General features: G+C 45.0%; 1 protein-coding gene across 3 annotated transcripts in view; it reads left to right on the top strand.

The window, feature by feature from the left end:
- LOC130204122 (myoferlin-like) overlaps positions 1-24,169 on the top strand; it is a 29,095-nt gene that overhangs the window by 3,915 nt on the left and 1,011 nt on the right. The window contains exons 4-53 of one of the 3 annotated variants that reach the window (XM_056430653.1): positions 5,288-5,396; positions 5,482-5,575; positions 5,671-5,831; positions 6,527-6,655; positions 6,791-6,853; positions 6,942-6,992; positions 7,088-7,118; positions 9,191-9,306; positions 9,449-9,575; positions 10,012-10,115; positions 10,209-10,277; positions 10,387-10,430; positions 11,052-11,134; positions 11,335-11,373; positions 11,686-11,810; positions 11,904-12,017; positions 12,143-12,320; positions 12,409-12,533; positions 12,689-12,798; positions 13,003-13,195; positions 13,297-13,452; positions 14,031-14,162; positions 14,315-14,478; positions 15,246-15,360; positions 15,585-15,687; positions 15,889-16,031; positions 16,113-16,283; positions 16,518-16,608; positions 16,702-16,779; positions 16,863-17,044; positions 17,349-17,507; positions 17,619-17,720; positions 17,844-18,005; positions 18,148-18,313; positions 18,408-18,481; positions 18,629-18,685; positions 19,643-19,654; positions 19,744-19,842; positions 19,959-20,087; positions 20,211-20,366; positions 20,477-20,568; positions 20,684-20,854; positions 20,960-21,108; positions 22,054-22,193; positions 22,290-22,378; positions 22,463-22,558; positions 22,827-22,968; positions 23,074-23,173; positions 23,296-23,489; positions 23,934-24,043. In XM_056430653.1, coding sequence (XP_056286628.1) covers positions 5,288-5,396; positions 5,482-5,575; positions 5,671-5,831; positions 6,527-6,655; positions 6,791-6,853; positions 6,942-6,992; positions 7,088-7,118; positions 9,191-9,306; positions 9,449-9,575; positions 10,012-10,115; positions 10,209-10,277; positions 10,387-10,430; positions 11,052-11,134; positions 11,335-11,373; positions 11,686-11,810; positions 11,904-12,017; positions 12,143-12,320; positions 12,409-12,533; positions 12,689-12,798; positions 13,003-13,195; positions 13,297-13,452; positions 14,031-14,162; positions 14,315-14,478; positions 15,246-15,360; positions 15,585-15,687; positions 15,889-16,031; positions 16,113-16,283; positions 16,518-16,608; positions 16,702-16,779; positions 16,863-17,044; positions 17,349-17,507; positions 17,619-17,720; positions 17,844-18,005; positions 18,148-18,313; positions 18,408-18,481; positions 18,629-18,685; positions 19,643-19,654; positions 19,744-19,842; positions 19,959-20,087; positions 20,211-20,366; positions 20,477-20,568; positions 20,684-20,854; positions 20,960-21,108; positions 22,054-22,193; positions 22,290-22,378; positions 22,463-22,558; positions 22,827-22,968; positions 23,074-23,173; positions 23,296-23,489; positions 23,934-24,043 — 5,799 coding nt within the window. The remainder of the gene's footprint in view (positions 1-5,287; positions 5,397-5,481; positions 5,576-5,670; positions 5,832-6,526; positions 6,656-6,790; positions 6,854-6,941; positions 6,993-7,087; positions 7,119-9,190; positions 9,307-9,448; positions 9,576-10,011; positions 10,116-10,208; positions 10,278-10,386; positions 10,431-11,051; positions 11,135-11,334; positions 11,374-11,685; positions 11,811-11,903; positions 12,018-12,142; positions 12,321-12,408; positions 12,534-12,688; positions 12,799-13,002; positions 13,196-13,296; positions 13,453-14,030; positions 14,163-14,314; positions 14,479-15,245; positions 15,361-15,584; positions 15,688-15,888; positions 16,032-16,112; positions 16,284-16,517; positions 16,609-16,701; positions 16,780-16,862; positions 17,045-17,348; positions 17,508-17,618; positions 17,721-17,843; positions 18,006-18,147; positions 18,314-18,407; positions 18,482-18,628; positions 18,686-19,642; positions 19,655-19,743; positions 19,843-19,958; positions 20,088-20,210; positions 20,367-20,476; positions 20,569-20,683; positions 20,855-20,959; positions 21,109-22,053; positions 22,194-22,289; positions 22,379-22,462; positions 22,559-22,826; positions 22,969-23,073; positions 23,174-23,295; positions 23,490-23,933; positions 24,044-24,169) is intronic. The other 2 variants (XM_056430651.1, XM_056430652.1) reach the window with 2 other exon arrangements.

The following is a 24,169-nucleotide window of genomic DNA, read 5'->3' as shown; positions in this document are numbered from 1 at the left end:
GGGGCATTAGTCACAGACTCTGTATGTATGTGTGTGTGTGTGTGTGTGTGTGTGTGTGTGTGTGTGTGTGTGTGTGTGTGTGTGTGTGTGTGTGTGTGTGTGTGTGTGTGTGTGTGTGTGTGTGTGTGTGTGTGTGTGTGTGTGTGTGTGTGTGTGTGTGTGTGTGTGTGTGTGTGTGTGGAAAACAATGACTGACCTCCATATTCTGAACATGATACACACAGTTCACAGTTCCGGGCGTTAATAATTGTCCCGTAGCTTTTTAGAAGATGTTTGATAGCCTATGATTCGTCTTATTTGAATGCAGCTTCAGAACTCAGCCCAGCTGAAAAACGGAGAAGTTAATAAAAAATGAGACGGCGCCTAACTCGAGTCACCTGAGCTTTTTGAATAGTTTGGATTCATAAGTCCTCACAGAGAGAATGAGAGTCACACTGATCCTGATGTCCCTCTCTCATGGTCCTCCAGTGAGATTCAAGGCTACATACCAGGTTCATGGAGTCACTGACTCCCTGTGTCCTCCTCTTAGAGCAGCAAAAACAACAACTCTCTTTCTCCTGCCAAACCAAACTCAAACTCTTTGTGTAGAGACCGAAAGTGTCGGTAACCCGATCTGAGCGTCTGTCTCCGGTTCATCTCTCTTCTCTCTTGCAGTGCAGTGACACGGCGTACAGCCTGCTGATGCTCGGATGCCTTGAAGCTTTTGATTCAATTCAATTCAGTTTATTTGTATAGCCCAATTTCACAAATTACAAATTTGTCTCGGAGTGCTTTACAATCTGTACACATAGACATCCCTGCCCCAAAACCTCACATCGGACCAGGAAAAACTCCCAAATAACCCTTCAGGGGAAAAAAAAAGGGAAGAAACCTTCAGGAGAGCAACAGAGGAGGATCCCTCTCCAGGATGGACAGATGCAATAGATGTAATGTGTACAGAAGGACAGATTTAGAGTTAAAATACATTCAATGAATATGACAGTGTATGAATAGTTCATAGTAGGCATATTCCACGATGGAGACTTCCACGATCCATCAGGCAGATGGCGGTTGGGAGGAGGAGTGGGCGGAGTCTCAACAGTGGGCGGAGTCTCAACAGGACAATGGCGTAGTCAGGAGCAGGAATTCCACGATCCAGACCTCGATGATCCATCAGGCAGATAGGATCTATGCCGTCTCATAGGGTCCGATGACCCCATGAGACGTGAAGTCAAAAGGACTCCGGGGAGAAAGCAGAGTTAGTAACATGTGATTGAGAGATGAAAATTCATCCCTAAGGAGAGAAAAAAGAGGAGATAGGTACTCAGTGCATCCTAAAACGTCCCCCGGCAGCTATAAGCCTATAGCAGCATATCAAGGGGCTGGACCAGGTGAACCTGATTCAGCCCTAACTATAAGCTCTGTCAAAGAGGAAAGTCTTAAGTCTACTCTTAAATGAGGTGACTGTGTCTGCCTCCCGGACTGAAATTGGAAGCTGGTTCCATAAAAGAGGAGCTTGATAACTAAAGGCTGTTTTTAAAGGAAGGCGAGTTTAAATGACCTTGTGTAGGTTGTGTCGGCTTCTTCTCACGGCCTGGTGGACGTCTTCTTCTTACCGGGACATATTCTATCCAGGCCGAGTAGCTGTTGTCAACAGCGGAAAAACACTCTTTGATTGGCATGTCTGATGAGTCTTTGATGCTTCTGAGGACTTTTTGTTGCCTACCCTTATTGATATATATATATTTTTATACTTAATGTATATTGTTAGTCAGATCTAAGACTGACAGACACTTTGTGCATTTAGTTTATATAATTATGTTTTTTAAGACTTAAGCTTAAAGCCACACAGCTGTCATAACAATTTTAGTTCAACTTTAATATTTATCCTGTATTTTGATGCATTCTTTTTACAATTGTTGATCCATTAGATCATTTTTGGTCTCCTTATTCATCATCAATCAATCAAAATGTTGATAATTGGAGACGAATAAAAAAGTAAGGATTCTCTCATGGATAAAATGTAATTAACAATCCATTAAATTAAGTTGCCGACTCATCACTCAGTGCACCAGCAACAAGTAAAAACATTAAGACAAGACATTATGATTTAAATAATAATGAATAAAACATAAAACACAGGCATCAATGGCTTAAGAGTGAACAAGTTGTGTGTGTGTGTGTGTGTGTGTGTGTGTGTGTGTGTGTGTGTGTGTGTGTGTGTGTGTGTGTGTGTGTGTGTGTGTGTGTGTGTGTGTGTGTGTGTGTGTGTGTGTGTGTGTGTGTGTGTGTGTGTGTGTGTGTGTGTGTGTGTGTGTGTGTGTGTGTCTGTGCCCAGCAGTCAGACACATCATCATTATTTTGCAGGGTTCTCCCCGAGGTCAAGGGTGCAAACAACAACACATACACTATAATAACAATAAGAAATATGAAAACATATCTCAAAACACCGTACAAAAAACACTGTACATAGTGTGGTAATGTGTATGTATGCAATATTTACAGTATAAACAGTAATAAGTATGTAAGTAGGCTAGTGCTGTACCTGGCTTGTAAAAGGAAAGAAGGAGGGGGAGGGGACAGTGATATGGGGATATTGCACATGTTCAGATGTTGGGGAAGGTTGTGTGGAGCTATTGCACTGATTGTAGTGTTGCACATTTTCACAGTTTCAAGGAGTGCCTCTTTCTCAGTAGCTGTGTTGTGCCATCAGTCTGACTGTGGCAGGAAGAAGCTGTTGAAGAAGCGTGTCCTATGGGTGACGATGCTGTCCGCTCTGCTGTGTCTCAGGTTGTATGTGCAGTGTTTGTGTCTGAGCAGAGAGTGAGCTGGATGAAGTGAGTCTCCAATGATTCCCTCTGCTCTTTTCCGACAGCGCTGCACATACATAGAGTCCATGGACGGAAGTTGTGTCCCTGTGATCCTCTCCACGGTCCTTATGACTCTTTGCAGAGCCTTCCTCTCTGCCTGTGTGGTGTTTCCATACCACACAGTGATGCCTGCGGTGAGGATGCTCTCGATCAGTCCTCTATAGGCCTGGGTGAGAGGCGATGGTTCAGACCAGCTTTCCTGAGCATCCTGATGAAATAAAGCCTTTTCTGGGCCTTTTCACTGTGGCTGTGGTGTGAAGAGTCCAGCTCAGGTCAGATGTCACCTGCATTCCCAGGAATCTGTACCGTCAGCCCTCTCCACCTCAGTCCCTTTGATGATGAGAGGCTGTAGAGGGGGAGGGTTCTTCCTGAAGTCCAGTATTATTTCCTTGGTCTTGTTTGTGTTGAGGATGAGGTCGTTCTCCTCTCCATAGACCAGGATGTTGTTCACCAGGGTCCTGTAGCCCGACTCATCCCCGCTCCCTTGATGAGCCCCAGGACGGTGGTGTCATCGGCGAAGTTGATGAGGATGGTGTTGTCCTGGGTGGAGGTGCAGTCATGGGTGTACAGGGTGAATAGTTTGGGGCTCAGGCAGCAGCCCTGTGGGGATCCTGTGCTGACTGTGAGCTCGGTAGACACCCGTCCTCCCATTCTCACCACCTGGGGTCTTTCTGTCAGAAAGTCCAGAATCCAGTTGCAGGTTGGAGTTGGGACGCCGAGGTCTGTCAGCTTCTTGATTAGTTTTCCCGGGCGGATGGTATTAAAGGCAGAACTATAGTCCAGGAAAAACATTCTGGCATACGTTCTGCGGCTTTTCAGGTGTTGCAGAGTGTGGTGTAGAGCTATTGCTACCGCGTCATCCACTGATCGGTTGGGGCAGTAGGCAAACTGGAGGGGGTCGACATTGTCCGGGACCGTGTGGTTGATGTGGGCGAGGACCAGTTTTTCTAGGCACTTCATGGCGACTGGTGTGAGTGCCACTGGCCTGAAGTCATTTAAGGTGGGTGTGTCTGGTTTTTTGGGGACTGGTATGATGATGGAGGATTTAAAGATACGGGGAACTACAGCCTGAGATAGTGACAGGTTAAAGATGTCAGTATACACTCCGGCTAGTTGTTCCCCACAGACCTTTAGGACTTTGGGGGGAACTCCATCAGGTCCCACAGCCTTGTAGGGGTTTACCCTCTTCAGGGCCTTCAGGACCTGTGTGTGAGTCACCTGAAAGGCAAAGTCCATGGGGTCACAGGGGGCTTTTGAGGGTGTGTCCGTATTCAGCCTGTCGAACCTGGCATAAAAGTAGTTGAGGCTGTCTGGAAGGGTGGGATCACGGGGGTCTGTGGTTGTTGTGGTTTTCTTGTAGTTAGTGACAGACTGGATCCCCTGCCACATCCTGCGCGTGTTGTGGTTGAGATAGTAGCCTTCAAGTTTTTGGGAGTAAGCCCTCTTTGCTGCTCTGATGGACTTCTGCAGCTCGTACCAGGCTCTCATATACTCCTCTTGGTCTCCTGACTTGAAGGCGTCCCGTCTCTTCCTGATGTTATTTTTTATGTCTCCATTAAACCAGGGTTTTTGGTTGGGGAACATACGCACAGTCCTGGGAGGTGCACATAGGGACGTACACCAGCTGATGTAGTCACTCACTGTGTGTGTGTGTGTGTGTGTGTGTGTGTGTGTGTGTGTGTGTGTGTGTGTGTGTGTGTGTGTGTGTGTGTGTGTGTGTGTGTGTGTGTGTGTGTGTGTGTGTGTGTGTGTGTGTGTGTGTGTGTGTGTGTGTGTGTGTGTGTGTGTGTGTGTGTGTGTGTGTGTGTGTGTGTGTGTGTGTGATCCTAGTAGATGCTGCTGGATTTCTCCATGAACAGAGTGATGTAGAAAGTCCAAGGTTTTTGAGTTTACGCACAAGGTTTATGGGGGATGATGGTATTGAAGGCCGAGCTGAAGTCGATGAAGAGCATCCTGACGTACACTGCCCTTCAAAAGCAGTACGCTACCGGGCGGTAGCCGCTGAGGGAGGTGACTGCGGCCTTTTTTCGGGACAGTGGTGGTATCTCTAAGGCGTGTGGGGCCTGCAGCTTGTTGCAGGGAGAGGTTGAAGATGTTGGTGAATTTGTAGTTCTTCAGTCCAAGATGATCTGAACACACAGCTGGTAGCTTCTGTGCGGCGTTGACTGTGTGCCTCCTTGCCGAGGTGCGTTTGTTTACCCCAGCATGCAGGGCTTGTTAGCTCTGGGCGGCGACCGGCTCTATGTCCCCTTTGTAAATGTGACATCACTGAGTTCACATCCAGCGTTTCTGTGTGGTCTGTAACTTGATGACTGATACGTTGCCTGACTAGAATGGCAGCTCGTTTTATGACCTTATAATTCAGGAAATCTGTGCAGAATACTTGCCAAGCACATGCTTTTATTCCCTGTTGTGTGTTTTTTTTCTTCCCGTAACAGATTCCTAGGGTCCACCAAAATCTCTCTGAGAGACCTCGCCTCAGGGCAAATGAGATCACTGCCATCCAAAAATGTTCCTTTGGTCAATGCAAGCGGACAGGGTATTGGAGTAAGTTTCTTTCTGGGTGAATAAAAGACAAATATTAGCAACAGGAAGGAATAGTGAAATAAATAACACAATTATTTAATTCCAGGCGACCATCGATCTTGTGATTGGCTACGACCCTCCAGCCAATGCCGCGCCGAACCTCAATGACCCTCAGGCGGGAGACTCCACAGTGGACGCTGGTGTGTGGCGTAGTCCTGAGTGATGCTGTGAAGATTGGTGGCATTAAATGTGTGCCAGATACTAAATAATCTTCTTTTTTTCCCTGCTGATTTAGGTGGAGGTGGTGGTGAGGAGGGAGAGGAGACTTTACCCGACGGGGGCCTGAGTGGCTCGGCAGGCGTTCCCTCGACACCCGGTCAGTCCGTTAGCCTTCGGAGGAAGATGGCCCGGGCACAGAATCGCCACCGACTCGTCAATAAACCTCAGGACTTCCAGGTCGGTTCGTGTTTTAGAGACATTTTAATGACGCATGTGTTGCCTTTACTTATTCCGTTATATAACTCATCTTAAATGCATTAGAATATGCTATCTCAAGGATTGAAATGCACCTAGAGGACGAATTGTTATGGAAGTTTTGGGGGATCACCTGCTTTTTAAATCTGGTCATATTTTAATATGCTAACGTTAGTGAAGCTGATAACACGGCTGTAGACTTGTTCGTGTTCTGACCCGACTAAAATACTTTAAACAGAATATGAACTGGCTAAAATATTGATTTACTTACCTTGTAGATTTTAATAAAAATTCAGATTCAAAGAATACGAGTCAAGAAATTAAACATTTTGTCTCATATTTTGTGTGTCACATTTACATTTTTAGGCTGTAAAAACAAAAACCATCGCGCTATATTCTTAATACGCAGATCAAGATCATCCATTTTTATTTCATTTTGTACCTTTTTTGGCATTAATTACAAAAGTATTTCATGCCCCAAGATTTTTTCTTCCTTTTTTTATATTTAAATTCTAAGTCCCTTCCAGGTGGGCACAACGGTACTTTTGGGTTTACTCGGGTTATGTTTACGTCTGTCGTTAGTATTTCGGTGCCCTGAGGTGCATTAGAACAGAAGCAGCCGTCACACGTTGAATGGGTTCACCCAAATTGATCCCGTGATGCTTCACGTCCTTCAGATTCGTGTCCGAATCATCGAGGCCCGCCAGCTGTCTGGCAACAACGTCAAACCAGTGGTGAAGGTGAACGTGTGTGGACAGACCCACAGGACGAGGATCAAGAGGGGGAACAACCCCTTCTTTGACGAGGTACTAGAGGCCATAGAAAGACACGGGGGTTTGAAATGTGATCAGTTTAACACTTTAAATAGTTTAGCTTGGGTTATATTGTGCTAAATGTTTATTCTTTTTATTGAAACTTTGGATGTTTTTTTCTTCTTGCAGATATTCTTCTACAACGTCCACATGCTCCCGTCGGATCTGTTTGAGAAGCACATCAGCTTCCGGGTCAGTACACGGATGCAGATTTTAATTTTCAATTCTCGGGTCAATATGTGTACGAATGCATATAAACCGAGAGCGATCTCCTCCGCAGGTCTATAATTCCTACTCGCTGAGGGCTGACAGTGTCATGGGAGAGTTCAAGGTACCTCGTCTCATTTTGTCTTCACACATTTGTTTTAAATAATTTGGTTAATGCCTCTGGATGAAATCCGGCTGATTTGGTGTTCTCTCACACAGCTGGACGTTGGTTATGTTTATGATGAACCAGGTGAGCTCGCCACGAACCACAGATTTGTGTGTCATTTACATTTGCTGCCGTTTGTCTTGTGCAGGTCTGAATGAGAGAGCGTTATTCTAGTTTTATTTTGAATTGTTTTTTATAATGTGGAGACTGTTTGTGGGTGTTTCTGTTTTCAAACCTGAGGATTGGATTTTTTTGATTTTTTGTGTGCAAAAGTTGGGGGCTAAACAGAGTGAATATTAGACCCCCTGGTGGCCAGAAATGGGACTCCAGAGGAATGTTATGGCTCTGTATCAGCTGGATGTGTAAATGTACAGTTCCCTCTATCAACTTACAAGATGTTGGTGTTGCTAACTTCAATCAGTTCCTGCAAGGTTAAGTAAAAGTAGACAAACCCCCATTTAGATTATCAAATATTTGGCTTTGAAAAATTGCAAGAAGATAAATCAAAAGTGAATTAAAGCTGCAAGCAGCGATGAACGGGTCCTCGTTCCTGCTTCGCACGTCGGGGGTGCCGGCCGGACGCCGGCCCCCTCGGCCAAGAACGCATGCCCGCCGTTCGGGCGGTTGACCATTTGTCACGCGACACTGATTTTACTTTGCTAGTCGGTGGCGCTTTTACTCTGAGTGAAAAAAGGCTTGTTGATATCCTCAGGCCGTGAATTCTATGAAGCATGAGAAGTTTGGAGCAGATTCGAGAGTCCAGTGTTGCCAGCAGGGGGCGCTGTGACAATTTGAACATATACATGCATCATGTGTATCCACGTGAAGTCTAGACCTTCTCACATAAATTACATGTGAATGTGATGCTTTTTAGGCTGATTTGCTTTGGCCACTCGGTGGCGCTATGACTGGAATTTAAAATTAGCATATGGATGTCTTCAAGGTGAGTACATACGAGGAATATGGAGCAGATTGGGTAATGTATGGCTGAGTTACATCAACTTACATTTTAATGGCGAATGGTGTTTCTTTGCCGGTCTGGAGAACGCACAAACTTTAATATTTTTTAAATCTTTCAAAGATTTCTCAAGACAAAGGTCTCAAGACTATACTGGCCTAGTTTGGAATGAATCGGGTATAAGCTCTAGGAGGAGTTAACTGTTTAACAACACCCCAAAACGTGAGAAAATAATGCAAAAAAGGCATATATTGAGGGATGTATTGTAGCGCCCCCTAATGTTCAAATATTATGAAACAATTAGGGTACTTTAAGGGATGTCATGTCAACATAGTCTAGTAATTTGGTGAGGATTGGCAAAGTGATTTGGAAGTTAGGTGTCTTTAAATATTAGGCCACACCCCTTGATGTTCATTGTTCCATATTCTCTGAACACAATGAGATATCAACAATCTTTTAAAGATTTTTGATTGCATTGAAAGAATAATGAACCACAACAAGTCGTGTATGAATCGCAACTATCGTTTTGGAGGAGTTGAAAAGAATGTGTTTTTGACATAATTCAAAATGGCGGGAAATCTAAGTGGGCGGAGCTTATGGTCATAATGAACTTTTTTTTAGAACAGGTCTAAGCGGACATGTCTGATGAATTTAAAGGTAATCGGTCATCGGGGGCAAATAACGTAGCCTTTTTAACATAAAATACAGTCTAGGGGGCGCTATTGAGCCATATTAGCATTTCAAAGCTTTCAAATCATATCAGGTAACTACATCTTTGACTTCAAATGTGTGTGCTAAGTTTTTATAAACGAATATGAAAACTCAATAATCTAAAAAATTTCGCCAGTCTGCTTGTCCATGTGGAATTTCTGTTTGCTGGGGCGTACGGTGTGCGGCCAGACGACGTTTGAACACAACAAAGGATAATAAACCTTTGAAAAACAATAGGTTCCTCTACGACGAAGTCGACGAGGACCCTAATTAGTTGTTTTTACAGTTTCTAAAAAACGTTGTCTTTAATATTTAATTAGACTGTTACGTTATCATGACCTTCAGAGGGAAAGTATTAACTTGGTAGAAACAAAGTAAGCACAACATATAACTTTACGGTTAGATTTAATTTACCCCGACATGCTACCCGATGGTGCTGACTGTGTGTGTGTGTGTGTGTGTGTGTGTGTGTGTGTGTGTCATGCAGCCCACTGTGTCATGAGGAAGTGGCTCCTGCTGAACGATCCAGATGACTCCAGCTCCGGGGCCAAAGGCTACCTCAAAGTCAGCCTCTTCGTTGTGGGCGCCGGAGACGAGCCTCCGGTACGACTCGCACTGCAGCTCTCGGGATGATTTTCACCGGCGCTGGGTTGCTTCCTCTTTTCCGCATGTAAATATGGCGGTTGTGTCCCTCGCCGTCTTTCATGAAACTCTTGTCTGTTCCGTCTCTTCTCGCGCCCTGCAGGCAGAGAAGAGGGACTCGTGTGACGATCAGGACGACATCGAGAGTAATCTGCTTCTGCCGGCTGGTGTGACTCTGAGATGGGCCACCCTGTCGCTGAAGGTGTTCAGGGCGGAGGACGTTCCCCAGAGTAAGACATTATCACATATTCGTTATTTAATATTATATTGAATCAGGGCTGTCAAACTCATTTTCACCGTGGGCCACATCAGCATCATGAGGGTTGTAACTGAAACACTGTATAAACTACTCCTGAAAATATTGTTAAATAACTTTCTTTCCATTTTTATTTTTAAGAACATTTCTCTAATATTATAACGTGAATCCATTTAATTTGAAACCTTCAAAATAAAAGCACAGGATATCTTTCTTCGTATGTCTTTTCAAGCAATCAGGGGCCACATAAAATGATGTGGAGGGCTAAATTTGGGCCGCCGGCCCTATGTTTGACACCTGTGCAATTTAATCTGCACATCTTTTTTTTTTAAATACAATTTAGCTTGCTGAAATCAAAACTGAGAAAATTATCGATTAATTAATTCTTCCAATGTTTTTTTGCATTGCAGTGGATGACGCATTCGTCCAGACCATGAAAGAGTTTTTCGGGGGAGATGAAAACAAGAAGAACCTGGTGGATCCGTTCTTAGAGGCTCGCTTTGCCGGCAAAAAGGTTTCTGAACATTTTCTTTGCTGCAGCGTTGCATGCTGGGATACTATGTTATTGCGTAATGGATGACAAAGCTGATTGATTGTTTCCCTCCAGCTGTGCACTCGGATCATTGAGAAGAACGCAAACCCCGAGTGGAACCAAGTGCTGAACCTCCAAGTGAAGGTGAGAGGACGGGAAGTGTTGCTCTGACCGAGTGCCTCAGAACAAAGAAGTCATGGTCACGATGAAGGAATTTCTGTCCCGTTTAACTTGCTTCTTGTGTTTCCTGTAGTTCCCCTCCATGTGTGAGCGGGTCAAGCTGACAGTCTTTGATTGGTAAGTCGAACAAGAGTATAATTTATATTAAAAACATTAAGTGTGTGTGTGTGTGTGTGTGTGTGTGTGTGTGTGTGTGTGTGTGTGTGTGTGTGTGTGTGTGTGTGTGTGTGTGTGTGTGTGTGTGTGTGTGTGTGTGTGTGTGTGTGTGTGTGTGTGTGTGTGTGTGTGTGTGTGTGCCATCATCAACCACATGAGACTAATGGAGCAGCTTATGACTCAGGCTGTGCGGCCCCTCCCTTCCCCTCAGTAACATTCTCTGGGATCCTGTTGGCACCGTCTCTCGGATAATTTCATTACTGTGTGTTACTGAGCGAACAAACTGTCCGATAACTCGGGTTCAGGAAGGCTGAAGGGAAATAGGTCCAAGAGGAAAGGTTAGAACAACTGTGTGGGCCTCCAGGAGGTGTTGAGAACACGCTCGGCTCTCTGACCCAATAAATACAGAGTTGAAAAGCCAACAGCAAGAAAGATACTTTGTTTTTCTACTCCTTCTACTTCCCCCCTGGTGAACAATCTGAGCATTTTTATGCTCTGATTTTGAGATGTGCATGTTATTTCACAGTTAATTACCTGTAAATGTGTGTGTCGGGAGTCTAAACATGTCATGTGTGGTTGCAGGGATCGTTTGACAGGAAATGATGCTATCGGCACTACATACCTAAACCTGGCCAAGATAGCCTCCTCTGGTGGAGAGATTGAAGGTGGGATTTTGTTTTGAATGAAACATTATTTAATTTTTTAAATAATAATTGGAAATTAAGTCCCTAATAGGTCTGGATCTTTTGTGAAAGCCCTGACATTTTTTTTTACAATTTGAAAACTATTTTTACACTGACATGCCTGTTGGTGACGACTTCTATCTAAGTGGTACTTGAATTGTCTTTTTTTTCTCCTGGAATAGAGGAACATGCAGTAAATGGGGAAATGCCATCATACGAAGGTTCAATTGTGCTCTTTTCCCCTTCCTGTGTTGCATGACATGTAACACGTTTAAGCATGTTGTGCACGCTGAATTAGTCTTTTTGTGCAGATTGCCAATGAAGCTGTGCTGTGCTCTTCGATATCAGTATTTAAGTGTCTAACCGTTTTGTCGCCTGCCACTCGCTTACCCAGCATTCACTGTTTCCACCTCCAAGCTGTTAATCAGCCTCTCCTCTAATACCACAACACCGATGTACTAACATCAAAGCTTGGCATCGCTTCTCTCTGTGTCTGATTATAAAGGGATTTTAAGTCCATCATCTCTCCACAGCTAACACGGGGCAGTCTGAAGTGGGTTTCCTGCCCGTCTTTGGGCCCTGCTACATCAACCTGTACGGCAGCCCCAGAGAGTTCACCGGCCTGCCAGACCCCTATCAGGATCTCAACTATGGCAAAGTAGTGAACATTTTATTTTTTCTTCTGAATCTTTTCCACATTTTGTACGTTTCCTCCCTTTTCACCTGTTTTTTCATATCGATGTTTTTGCAGGGAGAGGGCGTGGCCTACAGGGGCAGGGTCCTGGTGGAGCTGTCCACCAAGATGGAGGGCAAAGCAGACAAGACGGTCGACGCTATCCACAGCGACGACATCCTGGTGGTGCAGGTGTAGTGCCCATTTATCCGCCCGGCTATACCCGACGAGTATGGTTCCGTTTCCCTCGTCCTTCTCTCATTGGTTAAAAAAAAAAAATCTACCTTCTATTTCTTCTTTTTCTTTCCCTTCATTAGAAGTACCAGAGGAGGAGGAACTACAGTCTGTGTGCAGTGTTCCACAGCGCATCCATGATACATGAACCGGGAGAGCCAATCCAGTTTGAGGTCAGCATCGGTAACTACGGCAACAAATTGGACACAACCTGCAAACCGCTGTCCTCCACCACACAGTATAGCTGTGCTGTGTTTGATGGTGAGTGAGGAAGCTACTATCTAGTGTCACGCAGTAAAGAGGCACTAAAACCTGCTGGATTTTAAATGTGTGTGTGTACTTGTTCCAGGTAACCACTACTATTACCTGCCCTGGGTGAACACCAAGCCAGTGGTTGTGGTTCTCTCGTGCTGGGAGGACATCAGCCACCGCCTGGACTCTGTCAACATCATCCTCTACATTGCTCACCGCCTGGTAATGCCGCGTCGTCCTCAAACGTTGACGTTATGACTTATCGATGGGTTTGCAGCCATTGAAGCATACTGTATTGTCCTAATGTGTATGTGAGTCACAGAGGTTATAGATGGGAGAGCGTCATCCTCACCCCCTCCATTTTGTTTTTCTTGCAGCAATCCAACCTGGAGTCGTTTAAAACTGCCATGTCGGCTAAAGTCTCCGACAACCAACTTGTGGAGGTGTGGCTGAAGTTGCTCAATCAGCTGATTGAAGACATAGAAAGGTGAATGAAGGACGTGATGTCTTATTTCTGTTGTCGACGCACCTTTTTCAATGTATTACAAAGTCAAGATGAACCTCAAGAGAGTCTGACAGAACAGAATGAAAGCGTGTTCACCCAAACACAAATGACACGAGACCCGGTGGAAGAAGTTACATTATTTTAATCTCACGATGTCCCATTCTCGTCGCCGCTCTCCTCCCCCAGTTTCCCAACGCCGGAGCTGGAGGGCTGCTCCAACCTGACGTCCCTGGACCTTCAGATCAAGAAGCTACGAGAAAGCTCATTGACCAGCATCAAGGACGGAGCCCGGCGCATGAGGGAGGAGGCCACCGAGATCCGAGACACGCTGCCGGACCTGGAGACCTGGGCGGAGAAACTCAAACAGCTGGCTGACGAGGTCTGCACCACCTAAAATAATGGTTCCAAGTGGTGTGTTGCTTTGCTCATCCATAATTCTGCATTGGTTCTCCTGTTTTTGTTGTTGTTGTTGTTGTCCAGCCCCAGAACAGCATGCCTGACGTGATCATCTGGATGCTGCGGGGGGAGAAGAGGGTGGCCTACAGTCGCATCCCTGCCCACCAAGTCCTCCACTCCACACACAGCGACCAGGCGTGTGGGCAGCACTGTGGCAAGACACAGACCGTCTTTTTACAGGTGCACGTCAAGACGCATTTATGTCGTAATCCGTTGTATTAGTTGCCATCTGAACTGATGTTCAATTCAGTTTATTTTCTATAGCCCAATATCACAAATTACAAATTTGCCTCAAAGGGCTTAACAATCTGGACACATACGACATCCCTGACCTTTGACCCCACATCGGATCAGGAGAAACTCCCAAGAAATAGAAAAAACTCTTTCACAGGGAAAAACAGGGAAGAAACCTTCAGTAGAGCAACAGAGGAGAATCCCTCTCCAAGATGGACAGATGCAATAGATGTCATGTGACCAGAAGGAAACATTTGAGTTAAAACACATTTAATGAATATGACAGAGTGTCTGAATAGTTGGTAGTTGGCATGGACCACGATCCAGACCTCCGTGACCCATCAGACAGATGGAGGTAGAGAGGAGGAGTGGGCGGAGCATCAACAGGGCCATGGCATACTTGGTAGTGGGCATATTCCACGATCCAGACCTCCGTGATGTTGGTGTCTGTCAGAAGTGTTGGTACGTTTGGTAATTAATGTATCTGACATCATCATGTCATTTCTTTGTTTTGTTCCCTTCAGTACCCCATGGACAAGAACAAGGGCCTGAAGGTGCCGGTTCAGATCCGAGTCAACATGTGGCTGGGTCTGGCTGCACATGAGAAGAAGTTCAATTCCTACACCGAGGGAACCTTCAGCGTGTTTGCTGAGCTGGTACGGGGTGCTCCGAAATATTACGGTTCCCTGATGCTCACAATAGAAAGGATGTGTTTTATGCATTTGCCTAAGCCAAAAAGTTAATTTGAATGCGAGAGGGAAGAGAGAGAGGCGCTTACGCTGAACATGTCATCCTTTTGCATTTTCAGTACGAGAACCAGGCCGAGGTGTTTGGGAGTTGGGGGACCACAGGACTCGTGGGGCGCCACAAATTTTCCGATTTAACTGGCAAACTGAAGCTGAAACGAGAGTACTTCCTGCCTCCGAGAGGATGGGAGTGGGAAGCCGAGTGGTTCATCGACCCGGAGAGAGCGTGAGTGTATTTATCGGTGACAATTTGGCATCTTTCCTCCTCTAAAGGTGTGTGTGTGTGTGTCGCCATGCGATGGAGGTCGGAGGTGCACTCTTTCCAGTGAACACGCATTCCGTGGACTTAGAGAAGAGGAAGTGGGCGATGTCTGTTCACCTTGTTTACATTCCTGTCATGCTTTAATGACACGGTACCAGACTGTGCTGGTGAACTAGAGGTTATGTACAGTTACTCTTAAATCCATCTCCAAAACACACTCTACACTTGACTGTGTAATTGTTTGTTTACATGCCAAAGTCGTAAGTACATTTTAGAGTCGCTCTCTGCGGTATTTCTGGCACGTGAAGACAGTTGATGAAAAAGGGCAGAATAAAATGGAGAATTATAGTATATGCAGATTGTTTCGAGACGAGACCTCTTTATATTGTTTATATCTTTTCGCATCATAAGCGAACAGTTTCAATATATCCCAAAGAAATGCATATGCAGAGCAACAAGAGGAACTCGCACTCTGACAGCTTGATTTGGAGAAAATCTTCTTTTAAAAAAAAAGTTCAATCAACAGTCTGGTTCCTCCCAACTTATCGCTCCACACTGTGCAGCACTTATAATAACTCCATCATACCAAAAGTTATGACATGTGTCTGCGTGCCAGGATTTTTGAATACTACCACCGGAGGGTGCCAAATGTCACATTGGCATGATAATAGTTTTTTTTGGTCAAATGTGTTTCCATATTTCTCACACACAGGTTTGACTTTGTGTTTCAGTCTCTTAACCGAGGCCGATGCAGGACACAAGGAGTTCATGGACGAGGTGTACCAGAACGAGACTCGCTACCCGGGTGGAGATTGGAAGCCCGCCTCCGAGCAGTACACCGACGTGGTGAGACGTGCACGCCGACGTGCAAATGTGCCTGGTGGCTTTTTAAATATCACACAAGCACAAAGACATGCATGACGACGACACAGAAACACATTGAATTTCCATTTTTATATATATTTTTACATTCTGTTTTTCCTCCAGATGTCCATGATGTAAGAACTAATCTTTATGAGAGGGCCGTTAATAAATGAAAAAAATGGAAGCTGAGGTTTTATGTCCCACAGAATGGAGAGAAGAGCCGCAACCCTGCAGAGTTTGAGCGTCCTTCCGGCTGGGTGTGGGAGGAGGAGTGGACGGTGGATGACAACAGAGCTGTGGATGATCAAGGTGCAGCATTCACACACCACCGGCTAACATTCAGAGAGGCGTGTTCTTCAAGACGTTTGGAGGCATAAATAAATGAGAAAATTGCATTTCTCTCCCAGGTCCCTGATTTGCCTCCTTGCTTGGTCATAATATCAAATAAAACAATATGCTTGTGTCCAAATTGCAAGTCAGATTGTTTGTGTGTCCGTTTGCACCTCGCAGGTTGGGAGTATGGAGTCACTTTCCCCCCAGATGACAAGCCCCGGTCCTGGGTCCCTGCAGAAAAGGTGTACCACATCCACCGCAGGAGGAGGCTTGTTCGACGCCGCACCAGAGCTGCAGTCCCTGCAGGAGGCGCTGTGGAGGTCAGAGCAGGGTCATCGGGCATCACTCATTTCATTAAAAAAAACAACGTTTTAGCTATTCGTTTTATCTTTTGGTTACAGAAGCGGGACCAAGGGGACGTTGACGGCTGGGAGTTCTCGTCTCTGATTGGCTGGAAGTTCCACAGGAAGGAGCGTTCTTCGGATACGTTCCGTCGCAGGCGCTGGAGGCGGAAGATGGCGCCGGAGGACCGGCTCGGAGCCTCTGCCATCTTCAAACTGGAGGGGGCGTTGGTGAGTGGAGATAGAGAATGTTTGAGTGTGGCTCAAATGGCTTCAATGTAACACAAAACCGACCACATATGAGTCGGAGAGGAAAGGCCGGTATTAGAGAATGAACCGGATCCGGGCTTGTTATGTCGCCAAATATTTACTTGTGTCTTAAATACATCTACAGTGCCATGGTGGCGTCTTTTTATTTGGCGGTATGACGCATAAACAAATTAAACGCTTCCGGTTACTCTGCAGGGTGTTGATAATGACGATAAAGAGAAAGGATCCAAGGACGCCACCAAGATGTTTGGAGCCAACACGCCCACCGTGTCCTGCACCTTTGACAGTGAGTGATGCAGATAGTGACACTTATGAATGAGAGTGCACGTACAAATACATGCACTTAAATGAGATTATTTATTCTTCTCCCTCTCCACAGAGTCTCACATGTACCATCTGCGTGTCTACGTCTACCAGGCACAGAACTTGGCATCTATGGACAAAGATAGTTTTTCAGGTAAGGTTCAACTTCTTGCAGAAATGATGGATGTGGAAAGACGACCATTAAACCATGTGTGTGTTTTTTCTTCTTCTTTGCAGATCCATATGCACACGTCTCCTTCCTGCATGTTAGTCAGACTACAGAGAAGTTGCGGGCAACACTGAACCCGACCTGGGATCAGACTCTGATCTTCAATGACATCGAGATTTTCGGAGACCCCCAGAACATTGCTCAGCGCCCCCCTGAAGTTGTTCTGGAGTTCTACGACAATGACCAAGTGGTACATGGAGAAGCTTTGTATAATGATGTACCCTGAAATACAGTCAACTGTGGATTATTGCATGTAAAGTGACAAATATTTCAATTTGGGAACCATGAATTAAATTAATTTCGCTAAAATATCTCAAGCAGAAAATGTCTAATGGCCCTCTAATGGTCTTGATATTCAAGTTAGACGTTTATGGTGTGAAGTGTCATTTCTTATGTTTTCTTCCTTCTTATAAAATTGTCCACCTTTCCTCTGAAACTGTGATGTTTTCCTAAAAGTCTCTCTCGCTTAAGGCATGATGTCATCTTCTGCCCAGGGGAAAGATGAGCTGCTGGGCCGCAGTGTTTGCGCACCGCTGGTGAAGTTGCATCCAGGCATGGACCAGACACCCAAGCTGCTGTGGTACCCCATTATCCAGAAGGGTCAGAAGGCGGGGGAGGCGCTGCTGGCGGCAGAACTCATCCTTAAAGACAAGGTTTGTCCTGGCTACTTTACAGTTTTTAAAACACAGCCATGTTATTGAGGCGTGTGTGTGTAAACATAAAAGCATGCATAATTCATACTCTACTGTCTCTGTCTTTTGTAGTCGGGAGAGTCAGATCTTCCCCTGTTTCCCTCTAAGAGAGGAGAACATCTCTACATGGTTCCTCAGGGCATCCGGCCTGTGGTGCAGCTCACTGCTGTGGAGGTAACACACACCTTTTAGACACCGGCCCTCTGAACTGATGTACATAATGTCTCTTACCATCACCTCTGTGTGTGTGTGTGTGTGTGTGTGTGTGTGTGTGTGTGTGTGTGTGTGTGTGTTCAGATTCTTGCATGGGGCCTGAGGAACATGGAGCCCTTCCAGCTGGCCTCGGTGTCTTCGCCCAGCCTGGTGGTGGAGTGTGGGGGGCAGAGGGTGGAGTCGGTTGTCATCAAGAACATGAAGAAGAGCCCCAACTTCCCCAGCTCGGTCCTCTTCCTCAAAGTGGTAAATGCGGGGCAACTGAAGCAAACGTATTACGATGAACTGTTTATCTTTTGCAGTGAAATCCTGAAAACGACCTCAAAGCAGAGGGCTTTTAAACCATCTCGTAAAGTCACATTTCTTTTCCCTCGCAAACTTCATGCAGCTGCTTCCAAAGGAGGAGATGTACACACCTCCCATTGTGCTGAAGGTGATTGACCACCGTCCATTTGGCAGGAAGCCTGTGGTCGGTCAATGCACCATCACCACTCTGGAGCAGTTCAGATGTGACCCCTATGTCATCACTGCAGAGGGAGCCATGACTTCTAAAAGTAAGCGTCTCATGCAAAGCAATACAAATGACTCCCAACTTATTAAATACAAATGAATAGCCTTATTCAAATGTTTTCCTCCCACTTCTTACAGTGGCTATGATGGCGTCTCCTTCCAAACATCTCTCTATTAACATGGAGGAGACGAGACCCCTGCTAGAAGTTCAGGTATAACTCCCGCCGACACCTAACAACAGAATATATTTCATCATGTTTACCAGAAGTAGTTTTCGGTTTCCTCGTGTTTCCTCACTAAGAAGTGCAGAATTTGGCTCTCTAGTCAAATTTGACCGGCTTGAATACTCTGGCTTACAGTTCATGCACAGCATGTCAGCTGCTCTCGACAAAATGGCCTCCCCTACCTCCCACTTTGTATGTATGGTAAATTATTATAATGGCTTTCTAATTCGCACGGCTGGGCACCAATGACACCGGAAGGCTGAGATCACTTAATCCACAGCTTTACGACAGAAGTATCGAAACGACGTCACAATGCCGTTAATCAGGAGAATGTCACGATGACCGCGATTGGACTTAATTTGTCACTATTTTAATGAGCACTTTTTGATCTTTTTTTCTTCTTCTTCACACCAAGGGTGCAACATGTAAACGGGCTCTGAAGCAGATTAGGCTTCCACGCATCTATTTTTGCATGGAAGTAGTTTTTGCTAGAAGTAGAGTTTCTAATATTTTCCGAGAAGATTTTCCGACTGTTGCAGTGGATTACCATAACGCTCCCTAATGGAATGTGTTGAATCCATTTCTACACTTGAATTTTTGCTCTTAGTTCTTCCACTTTGGTTGTCATAGGAACAAACAGGGTGTAACTTTAATTAGTGAGCTTTAGAGATGATAGCTAGGGACGGACGCAAGCTAGCCGTTTAATGAAATGCTAAAGTAAGCAGCTGGAGGTAGCTTCATATTTAGAATACAGAACTCAAATAAGTATTGCATTATAATTATTATTGTAAACGTAACTCGAAGGCAGGTCCCACTCATGGTAGGAGTGGATGTCTATAAACTCCTGGTGCCATGTTGTCAGTCACGGGACGGGTGGTGCGAGTGAGCCCCCTAGTGGCCCGGGGCTTTAATGCAGCTGCACGTTCTGCACGGACCCTTTTTGTTACGCCCTTGTCTTCCAACCTGCTGTCCGTCGTAAAAAATTGCAACCCGGACCTCCTTCTCAATCTTTCCTTCACTGTTTGACTTCCTTGTCAATATGTGTAGCCTATTGTATATCTGTGTGTTTGTTTACATATGTGTTACTCCTACGTGTCTGTATTTTTTACTTCTCTTTTTTGTGCCAAATGACATCTTCGTTCTCCAAAGCTTGAAGAGAAGGTGAGCGTAAACGAGTGACTATCAATGAGATTTCATATTCGTATGTTTGTATTTATATGAATTTTCACGATGAGAAATTCCATATTCAGGAAAAGGAGACCGTCGATTGGTGGAGTAAATTCTACGCTTCGACTGGAGACCATCAGAGATGTGGCCCGTACCTCAAAAAAGGATACGACACCCTCAAAGTAAGTTCATTTCTTCATACACACGGCAGACTTTACAGTGTTACTTCACTTGATTTGTTTGTATGTCTTATCGCCGAGTGTTGTCGATGACCTGCATGCGTGATGTGTATCCTCAGGTGTATGAATGCGGACTGGAGGATGTCCCAGAGTTCAAAGGGCTGACTGATTTCTGCTGCACCTTCAAGCTGTACCGGGGCAAGAACGAAAATGGGGATACTGACCCCTCTGTGGTCGGAGAGCTAAAGGTAGACATTCAGAACACCTAACACTCGATCCGAATCTATCCAAAATAAAGCTGTGAAATCTCCTCGGCTCAGGCTGAAAGCCAGTGCTTTAGAGTGTATGTGTGTGTGTTCTTGTACGTGCAGGGTTCTTTCAAGGTGTACCCTCTGCCAGACGACCCAGGCGTCACTCCGCCTCCCCGTCAGTTCAGAGAGCTGCCGGAGAGTAGACCTCAGGAGTGTCTGGTCAGGATCTATGTGATCCGGGCCATAGACCTGCAGCCCAAAGACAATAATGGCAGAGTGAGAATTCATTTTCGCTGTGTTGCATTTTAATTAGTAGGAATAAAATCGGCACGCTTCGGCGTCTTACGCTTGAACTTGTGTTCTCTCTCTCTCTCTCTCCTGCTCAGTGCGATCCATACATAAAGATGTCTCTGGGTAAAAAGACGATTGATGATCGAGACCATTACATACCCAACTGCACGAGCCCTGTGTTTGGAAGGTAAACGCGACCAATGGACTACTTTTAAGCTCTGAAGAATATGTTGATATTGCAGGCCATACTTTCTTAAGAGTGAGAAGTTGCACCGTATTTAAACACTCCTTTTTTGTTTTAGGATGTTTGAGATGGCGTGTTACCTGCCCCAGGACAAGGACCTAAAAATCTCCATCTACGATTATGATCTTCTGAGCCGCGACGAGAAGGTCGGCGAGACGGTGATAGACCTGGAGAACCGCTTCCTGTCCCGATACAACTCCTACTGTGGCCTGCCCCAAAGCTACTGCATGTAAGGGAAACCCCTTGAGGGGGAAACTTTAGGAAATGTTTCTTTAAAAAAAAAAAAAACCTGCGTTCATGATCAATCCTTTTTAAAATTCTGTTTTTGTCTCAGTTCGGGCATCAACAAGTGGCGGGACCAGCTGAAGCCGTCTGAGGTCCTGGATAACCTGGCTCGGCTCAAAGGCCTGTCCAAGCCCAGGACGGAAGACAACGGCACATCCATGGTCTTCAATGGCAAAGAATACACACTGGCTCAGTTTGGTAAGGTTTAAAAATATAATTGTGTGTTTGATTCATCAGTAACACTGATTTTATTATTATATCTCTATTGGTGTGACCTGTACACCTGTGGCACACGTTTGAGTGGCTTGCAATTCATTTACAGTGATTCATTCCCAGTGAAATGGGCCAAAAGTTGGATGACTTTTTACGGAAACACTGTATTTATGTAAAATGATGTTTGGCGGCTGACACCGTTCTCCAGTCCTGACCTAACGTACGAGGCCTACACTCATTCAAGCAAAGAGCAGATACTTTGCGGCATGCCCCAACCTTTTATATCTACCCGGGCTAAGCTGTAACTGGCTTAATGGGCAGCTTCATCTGAATCAGTCGTCCAACCACCATTACTGTTTATCACATGCCATTAATAGTCATGACTTAATAGATGCAATGTTTTCTGCAAGCTAATATATCGGCAAGCTTTAAAGTATGTATTTAACGAGACGAGGAGTCTACAGCCACACTCGCAGCTCTGAGGCTGTGTTTTGGTCACAATGATGACGCTAACATGCCGACATTTGCGAGGTAGGACTAAACATAAAGTAGAGCTGAGGCTGGTGGAAATGTCATTAGTTTTGTAAAGTATTTATCTCCAATGTTAATATTCCTTCTGAGGGGTACATGCATGTTTTATACCAAATTTATTGGAAATAAATTAAAAGTTGGAAAAATATTCACAAAAAAACATCATGATTTTGCGAAAGGAAAAATCCCGGGTACACCAAGGTCGCTCAGATTCATCGTTCATGAACGTCGAAAATATCTCAATGTGTAATGTTGTGCTGTCTGGATCAAAGTGGATCAGCTGACATTCAAAACGGTATCAAACATTACATTTATTGTCTCATTCTTTTCCCACATCTGATCTGACTAATTGTATTATAAAATAAACCTAATTGAGCTGTATCTCGTTTCCACGTCCAGAGAACAACAAGGAAATTCACGAGCACCTCGGTCCGGCCCGGGAACGCCTCTGTCTGCACGTGCTCCGAAAACAAGGACTCGCCCCCGAACACGTGGAGACCCGGACCCTTTACAGCTCCTTCCAGCCCAACATCTCTCAGGTTAATGTCACGGCCCAAACACTTTGTTTCTGTCCACGATCACCCTGAAGCCGCCATTTTAGTAAAACATGTTTTTTTTATAACGTGTTCGTTTAGGGACGGCTTCAGATGTGGGTGGATGTTTTCCCCAAAAGCATCGGCCCCCCTGGACCTCCCTTTGACATCACGCCACGCAAGCCTAAGAAGTGAGTGCTGCGCCGAAATTTCGATGCGTCATCGCTGGTCCCATTGGACGTCACCGAGTCAACGCCTTTTAAAAAAATTGTCAGGTATATCCTGCGTGCGGTCATCTGGAACACCACGGATGTGACCTTAGACGAGACCAGCATCACGGGAGAGCACATGAGTGACATCTACGTCAAAGGGTAAGTCAAACACTTGTCGATTGCGTTGGTGAAATATTATTGTGAGATTGATACTAGCTACTGATGCGGTCTTCATGGCTTTTACTTTAACATTTTTGGCAGATTTTTTTTTGCTGGCCTTTTTAATGCTTTTTTCATCAGCGGCAATTACTAAAATCTTCTTTTGAGCTGATTTTACATTTATTCGAATTCTTTAAAAGCTTGTATCGTAAAAGGTTACCGTGGAACCGGACAATGAATGCTCACACCTGTTGTTCCCTGTGGTCAGCTGGATGCCGGGCATGGAGGACAACAAGCAGAAGACTGACGTCCACTACAGGTCTCTGGACGGAGACGGCAACTTCAACTGGAGGCTCATCTTTGACTTTGAGTACCTGCCGGCTGAACAACTCTGCCTGGTTTCCAAGAAGGTGAGGCGTATCTGAAGGCTTCAACGATGCTGTACAGATTTGAAAAAATGTCGCCTGCATTGATCAAATCTAAAACGTTTTTTTCCCAATTTCTTTATTCAACAGGAGCAATTCTGGAGTCTCGACAACACAGAGTTCAGGATTCCCCCCAAGCTTATTGTCCAAATATGGGATAATGACAAATTCTCACTGGATGATTACCTTGGTGAGACTTTTAAAGTTAAACAAACAAAGCTTTTAAAAATATAATATATATATTTAGCTTCATATTTTCCTTCAGCCATTACAACCCCTGTCCGTTCATAGTATAATACTCTGTGGTCCCAGGCACTGTGGAGCTGGATCTGCGTAACCTGGTGGCTCCTGCAAAGACCCCAGAGAAGTGCTCTCTGAAGATGATGGAGGATTTGGAAACGGGAGCTCCACTCAAGTCGGACCAAGCCAAGTCTCTGTTTGCTCAGCAGTCGGTCCGAGGCTGGTGGCCGTGTTCTATCGAACAAGATGGACAGAAGGTCCTGGGCGTAAGTATGAATAGAAAATACACCCAAAGATGGATGCTTTATTTTTAAATACATTTTTGGAGCTATGAGAGTAGATGGGGAGAAAACTCTCACTTAAAACACAGCAGTGGACTTTTTGCCAGCATTAAGGAATGAAGTAAAGATCATCTTTGGCTAAATAATGTTTTGGGTGAACCAAGAAAAGGAATGAAATCATTCCTGCATCTCAGCTTTGTTCTAATTGGTCAGCTGGGTTTCCACATTAACTAATTTAATCAGAGGAACACTGATATTGTCTTTTATATTTGTTACGGCAAAAAAAAATGTTTTAATGGTTTGTAATCACCTGCATGAGTCTGAATAGATTCTGCTTCATTTGAATATTCTGAAAGTGTCAGAGATCCGTATTGTCCCTGCGTGGTTCTGCAGTGTGTTGCTCACCTTTTCGACTCGTCTTGCTCACAGGGAAAGGTGGAGATGACGCTGGAGATTGTCGGTGACGAACAAGCAGATGAGAAACCTGCAGGAAAGGGCAGGGACGAGCCCAATATGAACCCCAAACTGGACCCTCCCAAGTAAGAACCCCGCCTGTGAAACATGCCCATCTACCATCCTGCAGATTAAAAATGTATCTTGATCATGTTTCTTACCTTATTAAAATATCAGACTTTTTTTTTTGGAAGCAAAATATCAAATTTCAC

This window comes from Pseudoliparis swirei, chromosome 13 (assembly GCF_029220125.1).
Source record: "Pseudoliparis swirei isolate HS2019 ecotype Mariana Trench chromosome 13, NWPU_hadal_v1, whole genome shotgun sequence".
Classification (NCBI taxonomy): domain Eukaryota; kingdom Metazoa; phylum Chordata; class Actinopteri; order Perciformes; family Liparidae; genus Pseudoliparis; species Pseudoliparis swirei.
Note: the sequence above shows the minus strand (reverse complement) of the source record. Positions and strands in the feature narration are given on the sequence as shown.